The sequence below is a fragment of the Grammomys surdaster genome, unplaced genomic scaffold, assembly GCF_004785775.1.
Source record: "Grammomys surdaster isolate TR1022 unplaced genomic scaffold, NIH_TR_1.0 125953, whole genome shotgun sequence".
Lineage (NCBI taxonomy): Eukaryota > Metazoa > Chordata > Mammalia > Rodentia > Muridae > Grammomys > Grammomys surdaster.
Window position 1 is genome coordinate 3,308,173 of NW_021620773.1, and position 16,872 is coordinate 3,325,044.

General features: G+C 49.0%; 1 protein-coding gene across 2 annotated transcripts in view; it reads right to left on the bottom strand.

Annotated features, from left to right (window-relative positions):
* Positions 1-16,872, bottom strand: part of Tafa5 (TAFA chemokine like family member 5) — a 217,223-nt gene that overhangs the window by 34,754 nt on the left and 165,597 nt on the right. For both annotated transcript variants that reach the window (XM_028753703.1, XM_028753704.1), the window contains exon 3: positions 3,857-3,984. In XM_028753703.1, coding sequence (XP_028609536.1) covers positions 3,857-3,984 — 128 coding nt within the window. The remainder of the gene's footprint in view (positions 1-3,856; positions 3,985-16,872) is intronic.

Here is a 16,872-nt window from a genome sequence, read left to right on the forward strand (position 1 = left end):
CTCTCTCTCTCTCTCTCTCTCTCTCTCTCTCTCTCTCTCTCTCTCTCTCTCTCTCTCTCTCTCTCTGTTTGTGTCTGTGTATCTTTGCTAGAGTTTGTATCATAGAAGAAAATCAGACTGATGCAGAGGTCATAAAAGAATGCTACTACTGTCTTGTTCCCCATGACTTGCTCAGCCTGCTTTCTTACAGCTCTCAGGAACGTCCATCATTTTACTAGGGCTAGCACAGCCCACGATGGGCTGGACCCTCCCACGTCAATCACTAATTAGGAAAACACTACACTAAAGGTGTTTTCTCAATTGAGAATCCCCTTTAGACCCAAATATCTCTATCTTGGGTCAAGGCAGGGCAGTGTGGGACTGATTTTTTTCCTTCTGAAGTTTAGATTTCCCCCCCCTCATTCTGGGAGTTCCATGATGACCCACGACACTGGTGGGAACCTAGGCACACCTGTGTGCTGCCACTCAGCTAGCTATGGTCAGGGCCCTATGTTGATTCCTGGGAGGAACTCAGTTTTATTTTTAAGTATGGCCACATATAACCATCCCATGATGCAGACCTTTAGGCTGACCATTTTCCCCACTTGGCAGGAAGCTGCAGAGGCAGAGTCTTGAGAGGAATGAGTACAGCCCACTGAACAGCTGGTTGTCCATCAGAAGAGAGCAGGGCCCTCCCTGCTCCGGGCCAGCTCTCCTGAAGCAGGGTTGCCATGGACAGATGCTACGCACTGCAGAAGATGCTTCCAGAACAGCTAATAAGCAGACCATCTGCATTTGTGTTCTTTCATGATATGACTGTTCTCAGCGCTCTTGACCTCCAGATGCCCCAGTGGGTCGGGGGATGGGCTGGCCAGGTCAAGTCAGCAGCTAGTTTCAGGCAAGCTGAAAGGAGCCACTGCTCAGATGGACTCGACATCTGCCTATAATAGAGGCCCCGAAACACTGGGTGCAGGTTGGACACTTACGTCCACATGTGTTCCTGCAGCTGGCATCTGGACATATTTGGATCTATGTTCTCTAGGGTCTTCATGTCTACACAGTACTAGCTCTCAAGCAAGACTCCTGAGAAGCCCTCCCCAAACCTCCCTACCCCTACAACTGCCTGTTTCTGCATACAAAATTAAAACATGGTGCTTAATAGCTAATTGGAAAAATGGATTCCAATCCAGCTGGTTGATTCTGATTTAGGGAACAGTATAACTTACCGTTGAGCATCTTGCAATGCATAAACATTACAGAAGCGCAGAGTAAACAGTGATTAGAATATCTGTGTAAGCCACTAACATGTGTGCAGTGCAGCCGTAGCCAGCCAACATCTGCACAGAGATCCATTCCTGGCCAGCCACGAGGGACCAGAATCCCTTTCCAGGATCCTACAGATCTTTTCATTTAGGTTTCCTGTAAGTCTTGCTGCCAGGGCTAGTGGAAACCGGGAGCCCAGGAACTGCAGAAGAGGGAGAGAATCCTATCTCTAGAACTGATACACCACAGATGGGGACAGCTGAGAGTGCTGCGCTCAGCAGATGAGAGTGCTGCTTCTGCACGAAGGAGAACCTTCAGCAGGCTCACTAGCCGTCTGGCTCAGCTCAGATGGATGCTCACAAGGCAAAGTGTGAGGGGCAATGCCAGAGGCAACAGTGAACAAAGCTAGCCCAGAGCTTCATTTGTCTTCGGAGTCCTCAGGGCCACGGACTTCCCACGTTCCACATCTCGTACGGCACCCGCTGTGCTTGTGGCGAGATAAGTGGCACTCATCCTAGTGACATGAGCAGCACGCTAGTATTTTTACGACCCTTCTTCCTCCTTTCACATGCTGATCATGGGCCAGTAAATTAATTTCACGACCCACTAATGGGGTGGTGACCCCCACTTGTGAGAAGCAGTGATTGCGGAAATGCAAACATCAGCGTGCGCCTAGGGTCTGCACTGGGCTAATCAATGGATCCATTTATCACACACACTTAGGAGGCCCCAGGATGGGGACAGGTTACAGGATTCCCCAGGCCCAGATCGTCCTCTGAGAAGCCCCCACTCAGCAGGTAACACTGTGGGGCTTGGATGCAGAGTTGATACAGCTGAGGTGCAGGCTGGGGAGGGGTCTTGCCTGGAGAAAGGTCCAATCTGGAATGAGTGACACTGGAGAGGAATTAGCAGCCACCACATGGCCACCAGGCCTTTTAAAGAAAAAATGGGTGATAAGACTGTCATCTCTGAGAAACAATTTATGGTGGCTTGCGAAACCTGTGGTATTAAATTACTCTATATGAGGCTGTGATGTCATCACACACAGTAGGGACTTTAAATTGTAGGTTTTTTTAAAAGATCTATCTTGAGAACCAATATTTTAGATAACTTAAAAACACGTCTCCTCAGGCCAGAGGATCCAGTAGGAGTTGGGCCTCATTTTTCCAGACTTAAGGACACAGAGTAGACTAGACTACAGAGCTGTTGAGTTCCTTTCTTGTCCCTGGAAGGAGCCCTAGGGGCCCCTCATGTCTGACCAGCCCACTTTGGTATGCAATTGCAAATACACACAGCCTTAACTTGCCTATCTCTTCTAAGTGTGACCCAGAAAATGGTGAACCCACAGCACCTAGGGCTACCTCTGATTCTAAGGCCTGGGAGTTGAGTTAACCTCTGGCCTTGTCATGACTCTGCCCTGAATCATGGAGGACCATGGCTATAGGACTTATTTCTTGGCATTAGTTTTCACCAGTATGGCTCTTATCTAGGAACAGCCTAGGGTGTGGTTGGAGAGGCTTAGCCTTATCCAGGAGGCTACTACGTGGCATTTTGGGCATGCCTTCAGCAGCCCTCTGAGTGGTTATGGGTGATGGGGGTCATCACTGTCTATCACTCCCCTCAGACCCAACTGTGGTCCCTGCCTGGGGTTCTTGGGAATTTAGGGGCTCAGATGGCTATGGTCTGCACAGGGCAGAGGCAGACATAGAGCATCTTATACCTGTGGCTTCCCCTCCACCATACATCTCTCCATGCTCCTCAGAGCCTAAGGCTCTTCGAAGCGTGCTTGCTTCTGTGTCTGCTCAGCAGCCCAACAGGTCCCCATATCGACTCTGAACAGGTCTTACCTTTGCGTCATTCTCAAAGAAGCCAGTGCTAAGTGAACAGTGGTAAGCCTAAATGATGAGGTTGAGGCTTACCTATCTTGCTCAAGAACCCTTCGCCTCTTAGTTGCATGATCATAGGGGATAATTTGTCTACAGGCAGTGTGTGGTGCCATTCCCTCAAAACAACAACAAATTATCAAAGGACTCCCTAAAGTCCTCTGTACTCAACTACCTGTAGGAGAAGCAGTCCTGGAGACCAGGTTGGCTGTGGCCTCCTGAAAGAGCTCAGTGTGCCCTGCTCAGCAGGATGAGGTGGGTAAGATACTGGAGCTCTTGGGGTCTGTTAGCAGCCACTACACTATATCTGGGGCAGGGACAGAAGCATTTGTAGCCCCATCCCCAGGCCTGAATTTTCATGGTCCCCTTGGCCTCAGGAGGCGTATAAAAACTTGCTCTCAGGTTTGGACGGTACCTGATGTACCTCCACATTTCCCTCAGAAAGCCAAGCAGCATCAGTGCCAGCAATATGCATTGTATTAGCTTCACTTCTGAGCTGACCGCCGTAGATAACCAATCCTGTGGCTCCATCCCTGTGTGCTCAAAGACCAACTAATTCGGAACAGGCTCTCCTGGACTTAATCCCCAGAGAGTGAGGAGAAGCTGTGATAGGGACACCAGCTGCCACCCATCCCCTGCTCCATCCCAGAGTCTATCTACACCCATCACGGGCTTCTGTGTCTGCTTAAATCTCCCCATCATGCCCACAAGAAAGGAAAGAGGCCACATACCGTGGTGGTCTTTATCCGCCCTCCAGGCTGTGTACAAGTCCAGCCTGACCGGTTGATTAACAAGTCACAGCCTTCCCCCTCCAGGCAAGGAAGCATGTCACACCACTGCTTTGTCTTGATAATTCGAGCTGTGGGAGAGAGGAGAGAGGAGAGAGCTGGTCAGTGTGCCACTCCCAACCTGCTGGCCTCACTGAGTAGAGTGCTGGCATCCTAAACCAGGCCTTGGCAACTGGACATCGCAGTGGGAAGGTGCATAAGCAGGGATCATACCATTCAGGGACATTTCCAATGGATGCTAGCTATGTACTGTCTCTCTTGGGTGTACCATCATTGGTCCCCAACTGCAGGGGATCAATTTTCATAACACCATCATTCCCCTTCCCAAGGGGCAAGAATCTTGCTTTTTGCTTTGTCAGAAATGGATAGTGTACTGAGGTGACTCTCCACTGGACAGCTTGGGTAGGACAAGGGCTCAGTGTCAGGAAGTTAATAATTCTATAGTGGACATGATCCCCATCACCCTCATCTACAGACACTGTCTTGACTCAAGGCTCTGGTCGCTGTCTTACTCCTGAGAGCATACAGGGTAGGGGTCTAGTGGAGAGCTGACAGTGGGGAGGTGGTCCCAGAGTTCATCAGAAGAAGAATGTCAAAGCCTACACAGATGAAAACCACCTTTCTTCTTCCTTGGAAACCCACCCAGGTTTGGTGGTTTGCCCTGGTAGCCAGGGGGGCTCTGTGAGAAGCCTAGGAGGAGGAAGACCATGAAGTAAGTTTTCTTATTACCACAATCTTCCATGACCTGCTCACCCTGCTAACCTCCTTGCTGAGGAAATTCTTACTATTGCACCTGCATTCAAGAGATCCATACACAAGGCTTGTGGTCCATGCAAAGGCTAAGTCTCTGAGATAGCCAATCATACTCAAAGAGACAGAGCTTAGGATTACCTAGAGGAGAGTGGAGCACAACCATGAGCATCTATAAGGGCTTTTCCAGAGAGAATGGGGCAAAGGGGGATGACCTACCCTGTTCTACCTGGGTACCTAGGCAGAACAAAGAACAAGGAGAAAGCCAGCCCAGTATGGGCGTTTCCTGTCTGCGGCTCAGTGGCCCATAAGCTTTCTCATGCTATTCACTTGTGTTCCATCGAGTTCTGTCTAAGAACATGGAGCCAAGCAAGCAGGAACTGAGCCCGCTTGAATCAACTTTTCATCCTGTTTCTTCCAGGAACTGAATCACAGCAGTGATGGAATAATAAACTCAGGTGGTCAGAAGGGACACCAGCACCCCTGGGCACTGTTTGAAGGCTCAGTGATGCAGGATTTTAACTTTAACCCCAACCTCTAGAGACTGGAAAACACTTAGAATCTTTTGTGAAAAAGAGACTAAATAGAACCACAAAACCCTTCAGGGTCTAGGATCACAAAAGACCTGGCAAAGAGTAAAGTTATACCTGTTATATTCCTGTTAATGTGACCCCCATGCCTGATATACCTCTCCCCATGCAGGAAGGGCCTAGCATGGATTCTGCACTGCTCGCCCACTTAGAGTTCACTGCCTCACGTGTGGGCTTGAGTTGATTTCTTTTGGACATCAGAGTCTTGTGTATTAGGAACCATCACCTTTCTCAATTGGGTTCCTCCTTCCTAAAGCAGCACGACACTTTGATTGGTCCCATGACCCAGCAAGTAGAAAGAGCTGGTGACTGAGCTGCAGAATTGACCAACTCTAGTAGAGAGGAGTGAGTCCCTCTCTGTCCCCTTCACACAACACAGCTACAGAGACTTTTCTATTCTAGACAAGAGGTGACTATAGCCTCTACCCAACCCAGCTCCACCCTGGGTCCCACACACAACCTCTCCAATTCCTAGAGTTTCTCCCTTCTCTTAGCCCTTCTTTTCAAGTTTCTGAGACACACACACACACACACACACACACACACACACAGTAAAGGCTGGGCCCTGGGGTAACTATCATGAGGGTGGGTCAGGAGGACCTAGGATAGTATGGAAGACATGAAATTAGGCATCCCAGCTAGATGGATGTCCATTCCTTGTTAGGCATGAGACAGCAGGAAGGGGTCTGTGATGAAGTGCATGTAACACAGCTGACAGAAGTCTTGGGATTGACTAGCTATGCCTGCCACAGGCACAGCAGAGAACACTGTGGTATATGTTGCCTGCCTCACCCCATCCCAGTGTCTATATTGGTTGCCAGCAAGGACGACTGTCCAATAGCCAGGCTCCTAGGATAGCTTTTTCATGCTACCATTACAGACACAATATAAATTTGTGTAGTGAAGCTCCCAACTCTTGTGTTTAGAAATAGGACCACAAGGAAGTAACTGAATGCAAAGGAGGTTACAAGGATGAATACTTGATCTGGCAGGATTAGTGGTCTTATCAGAGACCCTAAAAGCACTTCCCATCCCTGCAACCCATCACCTGTGAGGGCATAGCAAGAAGGCAGACATCTGTAAGCCAGAAACTGGTCATACCATCACAGTGGCCTTGAACTTCCAGTCCCCAGAGCTGATGCTAAACCACTAAGCAGCCTAACTATGGCATTATGCTATGGAAGACTGAACTGATGGAGTGCAAACTGTCCTTATCTGAAGTCATGAAGTCCCTGTGAAGAAGATGGTGAAGGCAGCTGTTCCCTCAGGGTCTGGCTTCCTGGGAAATAGCTTTAAGAACAACGGCCACCCCAGCTGTGGCCTCCTCAGGCCATGGGTATTCCCATGCTGAAGACATTGCAAAAAGCCAGGCACTAGGCCCAAGCAGCACAGATGGCTGGTGGGCAAGTGACACTGGTTTGTGTCACACATCTGTCCCTGGCTGTTCATTATTTGTGCAAAGTCACCAGCAGCTGCTTCTCCCAGCCCTGATGTGTCATTTTTGGTGACAGCAAAAGATGGTATGAAAACTGTCTCAGTTGTCAACAAATATAAGTCTGGAAACCTCAAATCACCGGCATCAGGATCCAGCCCCCAAACTGGAGAACTTTCTCAACAAGTTGAAGATCCTTCCCCTCAACCCCCCATGTACGTGTGAGGGATACAAGGGATAGGTGCAAACACTATGAGAAGTTTCCCTGTATGCACAAACCTGTCCCCCAATCAGCTGCTCAGAGAGGGCTAGCAGGTCAGTGAGCCACAGGCTCCCACTTACAGTCTCTGCCCACCTAACAAGGAAAGATCAGGATTGCCTTGTGGATGGAGGGGGAGCCTATCGCTGCTAGAGATACATCAAGTCCTGAGGTAACTCAGGATGGACTGGCTAGGGTAGGGTGGCAGCACCAGAAGCCAGCCCCAGCATGCCTGCCTGAAGGACACACCGAGAATGGACGGACTTTGGAAGCTGAGAAGCTTGGTGGGCTAAAGGTTCAGGTCCCATCCTATCCTGTATCAATGCTATCTTCCCTGCAATGCAGACAGGGTTCCTGAGCCTCCTCCACCTATTAACACTCTGGTAAGAAGTAGGAAGAGGGACAAAGCATGCAGCCTGATGCCACCGGGGACAGCCCACACATAATGAGATGACATACTCAGATGTGCACAGGATCAGGTCCTAATAGCCTTAAGTTATGGGAAGGACAAGGCTCCTGTCTAAGTGACATGTCACACACATCCTCATGAACATACATGTATGCAGACATGGGTGTGCATATAAAATACATGAATACAAACACATATCTCACATGATGCAAGCACAGCAGCATGTAATATAAATCAACCTATGTGGATACACATGCAAACAGAGCATACATTCACACATATACAGAATCATATGTGTACATCTAGGACACACATCCACATGTACACGAACCACAAATACATATTCACAAACTGGGCACACGTGAATAAATTTTCACAAGTATATACCACAAATACACATGTACACAATGACATATACATTCACATAAGTGCATATATAGCAGATACACAAACATACACATGTATACACAGCAAACTACACATGTATGCATACACCATGTAAAACTGCACACAAGTACACATATATGCTTACACATGCACTCATTACACATACCTAAGCACACATGCCGATATATGGACCATTCATATCACACACACACATCTACATATATACATGCAATAATGATACAGATGCATACGCTACTACACATGTACACTGTACATATATACACATACTCAGACACCACACATTTGAGTCTGACATATATGCATATGTCACATATGTATATACCCACATGTATGTATGCACTCTATGCATACTCATGCATATACATATCCACACATTGCATACTCACACATGTGTATTCAAGGACAGAGCATGAACAAGCAGGCAGTGTTGTGGGCTGGTCTCTACCAGCACATAGACAAGCAGAGTCTGGGCATGCCCAGGGACCAAGCCTTTGAGGACACTGGAACAGCACTGGACACACAGGTCCGTTTGTTTGCCTGCAAGAGCTCAGCTCACCCAGCCCTGCCCACTTCCTGCTGGAGGCGGTGGGAGACACAGTGCCAGGCCAGCACTGGGCTACCACATTCAAAAGACAAAGGGCCCTTTCATGCCTCCACTTCACGACTTCATCTCACCCAGGGCATGGGCTGAGGAGGTCTGTCTCTGGCCCTGTTGGCACAGTGTTCTCAGCACAGGGAAGGACATCCTAGGAGCTGATGGATACTCCTGAGGAGCAAAAGTGAACAGGGTCAGTGGCCTGGGTTTGGGCAGACAGCTTACACCATATGATGACCACCAGGGTTCCTTGGCTGTGGCAGTCAGGAGATGGGGTCTCAGGTATCACAGGTTCCTGGAAGAAACTAGATACTCTAGACAGATAGAGAGGGCAAGCATGTGACTTCCAGGCTGGGTAGAAGAGGGGGCTGCACCTGAGAGGAAGAGAAATGTTCCAGAGCCTAAGTCTTCCATAGGGCTGCAGAGTGGGACCAAGAGACACTGCCATCTGATTCCACATACATGCTTCTCCAAAGGTAGCACAGTGGCCTGCAAATAGTTTCTCTATGATTATTGTCTATATCACATACATGTACACTTGTAAAGACTGCATACCCATCCACACACCACACACACATGACAGCATCCATACCACAGGGCTGCACATACACACACTACAAAATGCTGTTCGAAGACACACTACACATCTATATCACACACACACACACACACACACACATTTACACACACTCCACTCACAGGTACATCTTAAGCTGAGTGCAAAACCTCACATCTATCCCCCCCCCAGTTCCACAGAGACCCTACACCAATGTCCATAGCATCTATCCTTGATGCTATGACCTGACATGATGGTCCCATACTGCCAGGGTCTCAGGCAGTGTCCTGAGGACAGTGGAGCAGCTTGTTTCCCTCACAAAGTCTCTCTTGTGGACACATTGGCTCATATGGACAGAAGTTTGTCCCAGATGTCCCAAGGTCAAGTGTGAAGCAGCTGCTGGAGCCCAGACCCTTCTCCAACAGGTGAAGAACAAGTACCTTGTAGGCACTACACAGTGAACACAAGGATGCAGGGCCTGAGGCCTTTCAGGACTAGGAATGGATCACAGGCTCCTGGGCAATTTTCCACAGCCAGGCAACTTTAAATTGAGTTGAAAGCAGCTTTTAAGCTGGTAGAAGTTCAGACAGAGGATAGAATCTGGACAAAGGACCACAAAGTCAGGGAGAGAAACATTTGTGGGAATGAACACTTTCCACAAGGGTAGTGCTAAGAGAAAGAAGGCCTGTGGGCTAGTGGGCTCTGACTCTCTAGTGGCGAGTAGACAGGCCTGGGGGGTGGGGAGAAATATCCTCGAGTGACAGAAGGCTTTGTTACCTGTGCAAAGCACAGCTATGTTTCTGTTCATCCCAATCTCGACAGGTTTGTCATATGCCACGAAGTTGTTTCCAGCAGTGGCAGCCAGTCACTTTGGTTCACTTTGCTATAAAATGAGTTCATGTTCTGTTTGCCAAAAGAAACCCAAATCCCTCTAATAACACTCATTTCCCTGGCAGAATCCTTTGTTGTGCCAGCTCAGGTACACTTTGGATACTCCCAGAAGAAGGGGGATGGTGAGTCCACTCCCAGGACCAGAGAAGGTACTGTCCTGCTTCCCCTAAACACAGGAGTCTGTGATGACGCGCTGAGCTTGGGAGATCATGCCATGCCGTAAGTAGAACCTGTTTTTTGCACTCCAGACAAGTTTTGGCCAGGCATGTTACAGTCCCAGCTTGAGGTTACTCCTCAATGTCATGGCAGCCACCCCTAACCCCATGAACAACCCTTGGTAACTACCCAGCTGTGAGACTATGAGACTTGTTATTGTATTCCTGAACCCATAACCGAGAGAGAGAGAGAGAGAGAGAGAGAGAGAGAGAGAGAGAGAGAGAGAGAGAGAGAGAGAGAGAGAGAGAAACAGAGAGAGAGAGAAACAGAGAGAGAGAGAAACAGAGACAGAGAGACAGAGAGAGACAGAGGGACAGAGACACAGAGACTAACTACTGGGGTCCACTTGAAACAGTCATCAGGGAGAGCAAAGCCCCACACCTGGGGTCATGAGTGTTTCATGGACACCATTTGGGTCCTTGGAGGAGATTCTTCAGTTCTGGCTATTCTCATCATGGACAACAAGGAGGACCATAGGAAGTGTGGACATTCTCCCTGGTCTTCCTGGCCAGAAAACTCAGACCAGGACTCAGGAGATGAGCCTTCTCTTACCTGCCTTTTCCCAGTGTGTCTTATCAACAGGGAGTCAGGACTAGAATACATGCAGTACTTCCTGTGTGGTCTGCAGGGGGACATTTCAGCTCTGTGATGGCTGATGGTGACTTGTCTACTTGGTGGGATTTAGAATTGTCATGGAGACAAGCCTGTGGGAATGTCTGTGAGGGATTACCTAGACTGTATTCAGTGAGGTAGGAAGTTATGCCAAGAATGTGTGTGGCACCATTTTCAGGCTAGGGTTGGGGTTGTGTTAAAAAATAAAATACAAAACAAGACAAAGAGAGAGAAAACAAGCCGAGTACCAAGACTCATCGCTGATCCCGGACACTGGGTGCAACGAAACCAGCTACTCACAGCCCTGCCACCCTGCCTTCCTGACCATGCTAAGCTGCACCCTCAAATTGTGAGCCAAAAGGAACCCTTCTTCCTTAGCTTGCCTCTCGTCAGGAATTTGTTTAGAGCAATGAGTACAGTCACTCACACAACCCAGCCAGCACCCCTGTGAGCACATGTGTGCATGCAGACATTGAAATGTAGCAGAGGTTCCCCCATGAATTCCACAGGGCGGCCAGTGGAGCACAGCTCCCGAGAAGGGTGATGCCAGCCTGCAGCGTCAACACCTAGCACCACGGACTGCTGGTTCTCTGCTTCCCACTCCCTGCCTTGCAGTAGTTCATTGGCACTAAGCACGGGCAGTAAATAAGCCATGAAGATTCTGTTCCTGGGCCCTGCAGTAATTGGATTACTCCCATTTAAAGCAACGCCCTGTCAGGCTGCAAGGCAGAGCTGTTGGCATGGGAAGGAGACAGCTTAAACGAGTTATCAAGAACCTGCTATTAAACATGCCTTCTGGGATGGCTCTGGGTTAAATGGAAAGTGTGATCACAACAAACAAAGCCACTGTCATTAGCACAGTTCAGGCGGCTGCCCTTACGTATGTGTGAACTGGCATCCCCTGAATGAACACGGAAGCCATTTGAGTGCCGGCAGGTAGTTTGTTCCAGCCTGGAGTCTACTCCCTGAGGTACGGCTCTGGGAAACACCTGCCCTGTAAAATTAATGCTGCAAATTTCAGTTTTATTGGTTTTGCAGTTTTGTTTGTGTTTAATTGTAAATGGGCTTTGGTTTATTCCTGCTGTACAGTCTGGGAGGGCTTAGCTTGGCTGGGGCTCATATTCCCATAACATTATAATAAAAAGGATACAACTCAGCAGCAGCTGCGGGGGAGCCGCCCTTCCAAGGGCATTCTACATCGTTTGAGTCTGAGAAATGTTCCTGTCTGCCCATTTCTAGGCCACAGAGAGCTGGTCAGTGGAACAGGAGACACAGCTGAGGTGAGGCTCATCTGGAGAGAAGGCTGACCTGCCCCAGGGCAGGGTCAAAGGGGTCTCCCAGCAGTGGGGACAGCTCTATCATGGACTGGCCTTCAGGGCCTCAGATAGAGTAGCTTGGCTTAGAAGGGAGTTTGGCCAGTGCTCACACTGGGCCCAGAGATCTCTGGGGAGGTCTATCTCCAGTCCCCAGACAGAGGGCCATTGCTCTCCTCCCACAGTTCTGACCTCACCCTGCTGGGATTCCAGCAGAGACACATACAGGGTGCAGATGCTGAACACAGCAATGAGATGGCAGATAGAATTAAGGAACAGCCTTGTGCCCCATGGTCAGCGGTCCATGCTGGACCACAAGGATACTGGCAGTTGTGTGGCTGTTTTAATTTCTCTGGAGTAACAGAGCATCCTGTCACCTGCTGCCTCATATGGTAATCAGATACTGGTTCCAGGTAATCAAGGCAGAGAACTCGATCGAGCGTTGATTTTACTCTACTCACAGCTGGGCCTGGTCATCTGCCTCTCCTTTATCTGAGCAGGCCTGGGAAGAGATATGCACCAAGGGCGCCATGTTGAGCGTGGAATCCCTCCAGCACAAGCCTAGAAATCAGGCTGCACAGTCTCCTCTGCTGCCTGCCCTGTCAAGAACTCTATCCTACAAGTCCAGAGAGGCAGCTCCTGCTGCAGGAGGCATTGACCCACAGCCACCTGCTGATGTCATCACTATTACCACCACCACAAGCAAGATTGTCATCACCACCACCATACCAACACAGTCATCACCACTGTCACTACCACCATTTTCACCATCATCATCCACCACTGCCATGATTCTCAGAATTATCACTATCATTACCACTATCATCATCTTCATGTCTACCACCACAACCAGTGCCAGCACCACCATCTCTATCATCATGGGCTGCAACATCATAATCATCACTGCCACTATGGTCATTACCACCACAGTCACTGTCATCACCATGACCACCACCACCATCTCCAGCATCACCGCGCTCACTATGAGAATTACCACCATCCCCATCACCACCATGGCCATCACCGACATCACCATCGCTTTCATGACAGACTGTGAAGAGCTAGGGTTTAGAGGAATATGAGGTAAGGTCTGAGGTCTCCTTGAAGCTAGAGCTTCCTGTTCTTATCCTAGGCCCTGGGGCATTTTTTTGGTTATGCTGTGCTGGCAGCAGCAAGCTGGGACTCTATAGGATAGCCCTGCACACAAACAGCTTACACTGATGCTGTAGAGGGTTTGAGATCAGAGATGAAGGACTGGGCTCCAACACTACTCCTCCTTCACTGTCTAGGAGAGTGAAGAGGCAGTGAGTGGCAATAGTGAGAAGGATGGATAGTTTTAGAGATGAAGGGGTATCAGGCACTCAGGTACACTCAGTACCAGATGCCTGGATTCAAGGGGCTCTACAGTCTCTCTTGGGCCACCCGTTGTGTGCCTTGACTTTCAGTAGAACAACTATGACCATCCAGTATACTCTGCGAGACCCATCAGGCCCAACAGACAAGTTCACTACAATACTTGGGCCATACCATCCAGGGACCCCAGAGAGTTTCCTAATGAGGTAGGGGATGGTGGGCAAATGGAAAGGAGGAGGGGAAGGGAGGAGAGAGCCCAGAGCTACAATGCCATCCTTACCTCTTCTCTGAGCCATGTCTGTCTCCCCTCTTTCCATCTCAGGAAGATCCTATGAGGTTCCTGTCCATGGGCCATGCCAAAAGGCCAAAGCCTGGAACCTGAAATTTACCAGTTTAGAATTGGTGGCCCCAAGACATGGGCTGGTCACAGGTCATGGGCATGAAGACAAGTGTATGCTCAGGGACTTAACATTCATGTCCTGCTGCCCTAGATGAATGTGGCTCTTCTCTCTGTGCTTGTCACCTTTCTTCTTTAGGTGTCATAGGGAACCCATGCAGCCAGGTCATCTGCAGATGTTGTCTCAGCCTTCCAGAATCCTCTCTGCTCCCCTTCTACTACCCCTGGAGTGAAGTATCCACTTCTGATGGGAGAAGATATACCCATAGTCCCAGCGGCTCCCACTTCCACAGTGATCAATGGAAGGCACTGTGTTCATGTGTGTGGTGCTCAGGTGTATGGTGCTCGCGTGTGTGGTGCTCATGTGTCACTATTCCCTCTTCTCTCCTACAGGCCCAAGTTCTTCGCTGAACTCTGAGCCTCAGTGAGAATGGGTTGACACCAAAACTTGTACACTCCACTGAAGAAATTAATGATCATGTGTCTCCACAGTTCAGAGATGCTGAAGGCTCATTCCTCCAGATCCACAGAAACCTCTATCTAAGACAGAGGCTTAGACTGCAGGATTCAGCCATACTTCACTGGCAGGCCTTGGAGGGTCCTGCTCTTTGTGTGGGCTGGATTAGCCTTCAACACATCCCTACCCTAACACCCATGATAAGTGTAGCTTCCTGCTTCCAGCTTTGTCATTGGTCTCCTTGGTTGCCCCAAGGGGCTGTACTTAGAGAAAATACTGACTCAGCACCACCAACCATGAGTGAACATTGCTGGCAAGCTTACTGGAACCTCCTCAGATGTTTTGGACATACCTGCTTGAGCTTAGAAGCCACCAATCCCTTCCCACAACGTTGCTCAGGGCCCAAGTACCATAGTGCAGGCAAGGCAGGAGCCGCAGCCTTGCACCCAGAACCTGTGATGAGGAGGTTCACTCTGTGCTTCCTGTACAAAATGGGGCAGAGTCATTGATTCAGGCTGCCTCAGCCACATGACTTGGGGTAGTTCCAGCTCAGGTGGATGCAGGTCTATCCTTAGATTGTTCTGAGCACACCAGCCCTAGTGTACTGTACTGCATAAAGAGACACCCTACAGAATTCACAAGGCAGTCAAGAGTGTTTCCAGAAAGATTTGAGCCTTGAAGGATGAGATGTCCTTATCAAGTATGGCCACTTCGGGATGACAGAAGTGATGCAGGAAGACACAGAGGCCTGCACTGTGTCACTGTGCACCTAGAGGATATGACCAGTATCTTGTCATAGTGGCAACAGGAGGTAGACCATGGTTTGCCAGCCCAGGAGCTATGAGCCACAGATACAGACCTGTCCTGTAACTATCTGAGAGGAAGGTGGCACCGATCAAAGCAGGCCCTCAGTGGGTCCCAGTATGGTGCCATTTGGTCAGAGTGCTCATGAATGGAGAAGGGGGGACTAGAGTGACAGCACGGAGCCCGTTCTTCCAGTGGCCTCTGTCACCAGCCTTAGTGTAGGACCACAGATATGCAGGGAGGCAGTGCACAGGGATAGAAGGACATCACACCCAGGACACTTCACAACCCAATCGAGTATACCACTGCAGGACACCCAAAACGTTCGGTTTCTTCTTAAAACCAAGACACTGCTTCCATAGGAGGGGAGTTCTTCCTTCGGCTCCACCACTGAGAATAGTACAAAGTCTGGTGGGAGGAACATCAACCATCTTTAAAGCAGGCTGAGTGCCCTGGTGTCATTCATGAGGCAGTTGCCAGATGGGTCCAGCCCTGCTGCAGGAGTGCAGGAGATCTGGAGGAGTGAGGGTACTAACCAGAGGAGGTTGGCATTCCTTAGCACTTCACTGTAAATCTTCCCATCACGGGGAAGAACTATGGGTGAGACCCGGATTGCATCTTGAAATGACAAGTTCCTTCCCACAACTTTTAGACAACATAATTTAGGGAGAATGGCCTCGATAATGATTTTGTCTTTAAATAGTTGCAGTAGAATGGATTAATTTTCAAGATGACTCTCTGATTACAGAGATTCATTAGTTGCTGAGATCTGTCCCCCAGCCCTCAAGAATAGGGAGCCCCATTTTATGATTAGCATGTCATGCTACTCCAGTACAAAACACTCCAAATTCGGGTAATCAAATTAGATTGAGAGAGGAGGGAGAAAGCACAGCCCGTGGCTGTCATGGGGTGCCTGTTTCATTATTTCATTAGGATCAAGACAGGTAAGAAGAAAAAAAACTACTCCAATCATTTTGCATAGGCAAATGCTACTGAACTGACAGAGGCTGTTTAAGAGAGAAGACAGGAGAGGCAGCAGGCTTTAATTTCCATGTGTGGGATGCAAGCATTTACTTTCTGTTTCCAGGCCTGGGGCAGCTTGCTAGGGGAGCAGAGCCTGGGAGCATGAGGAATCTGGGAACACTGCCTTTACTAGGTGGGAAAGCCACATAGTCAGGGGGACATTCTTTTATTTCAGGAGCCACACTGGGAACTTCAGAGCAGTCCTCATAGGGCTGATGTAGGAGGACAAAGGGTAGTCCTGCTTCCAGGTGAATGGCATTTCTTCTGATGAGACACTGGCCACGGCAAATGGGCACTGAGGATAATAATCTTGTAGCCTCTTTGGACAGCCCTCACTAGGGCGAGACACATCAGGACTTACAGGAAGCATCTCTGGGAGGTCTCTCAATCATTTAGTCTCCTAATCTGTTGATCTGTTCACCCATCTATCCCTCTAACATTCTAAGAGTCCACCATCTGTCTGTCTGTCTGTCTGTCTGTCTATCCATCCATCCATTATTAGCATGAACTATTCACCCCACTATCACTGTTCTTCTATGTACGCATCCATCATCCTATATACTACCCACTCATAACCCATCATCTGCCTATAACTAATCCAGTCACCCATTATGCATCTCTTTATCACCTATCCACTATCCATCCATTATCCACCATCCAGCAATCCATTTATCCACTGGCCAGTTGCTTCTATGTACCAACGTCTTTAATCATTCACCTATCATACATTGATATCCTATTATATACACAGCATCTATCCATTCATATGTTCATTCATTCATCCTTCTATCCACCCACTCCTTCATCCCACCCATCCATCCACCCACCCATCCATCCATCCATCCATCCACCCACACACCCACCCACCCATCCATCCATATGTTCATCCATCCA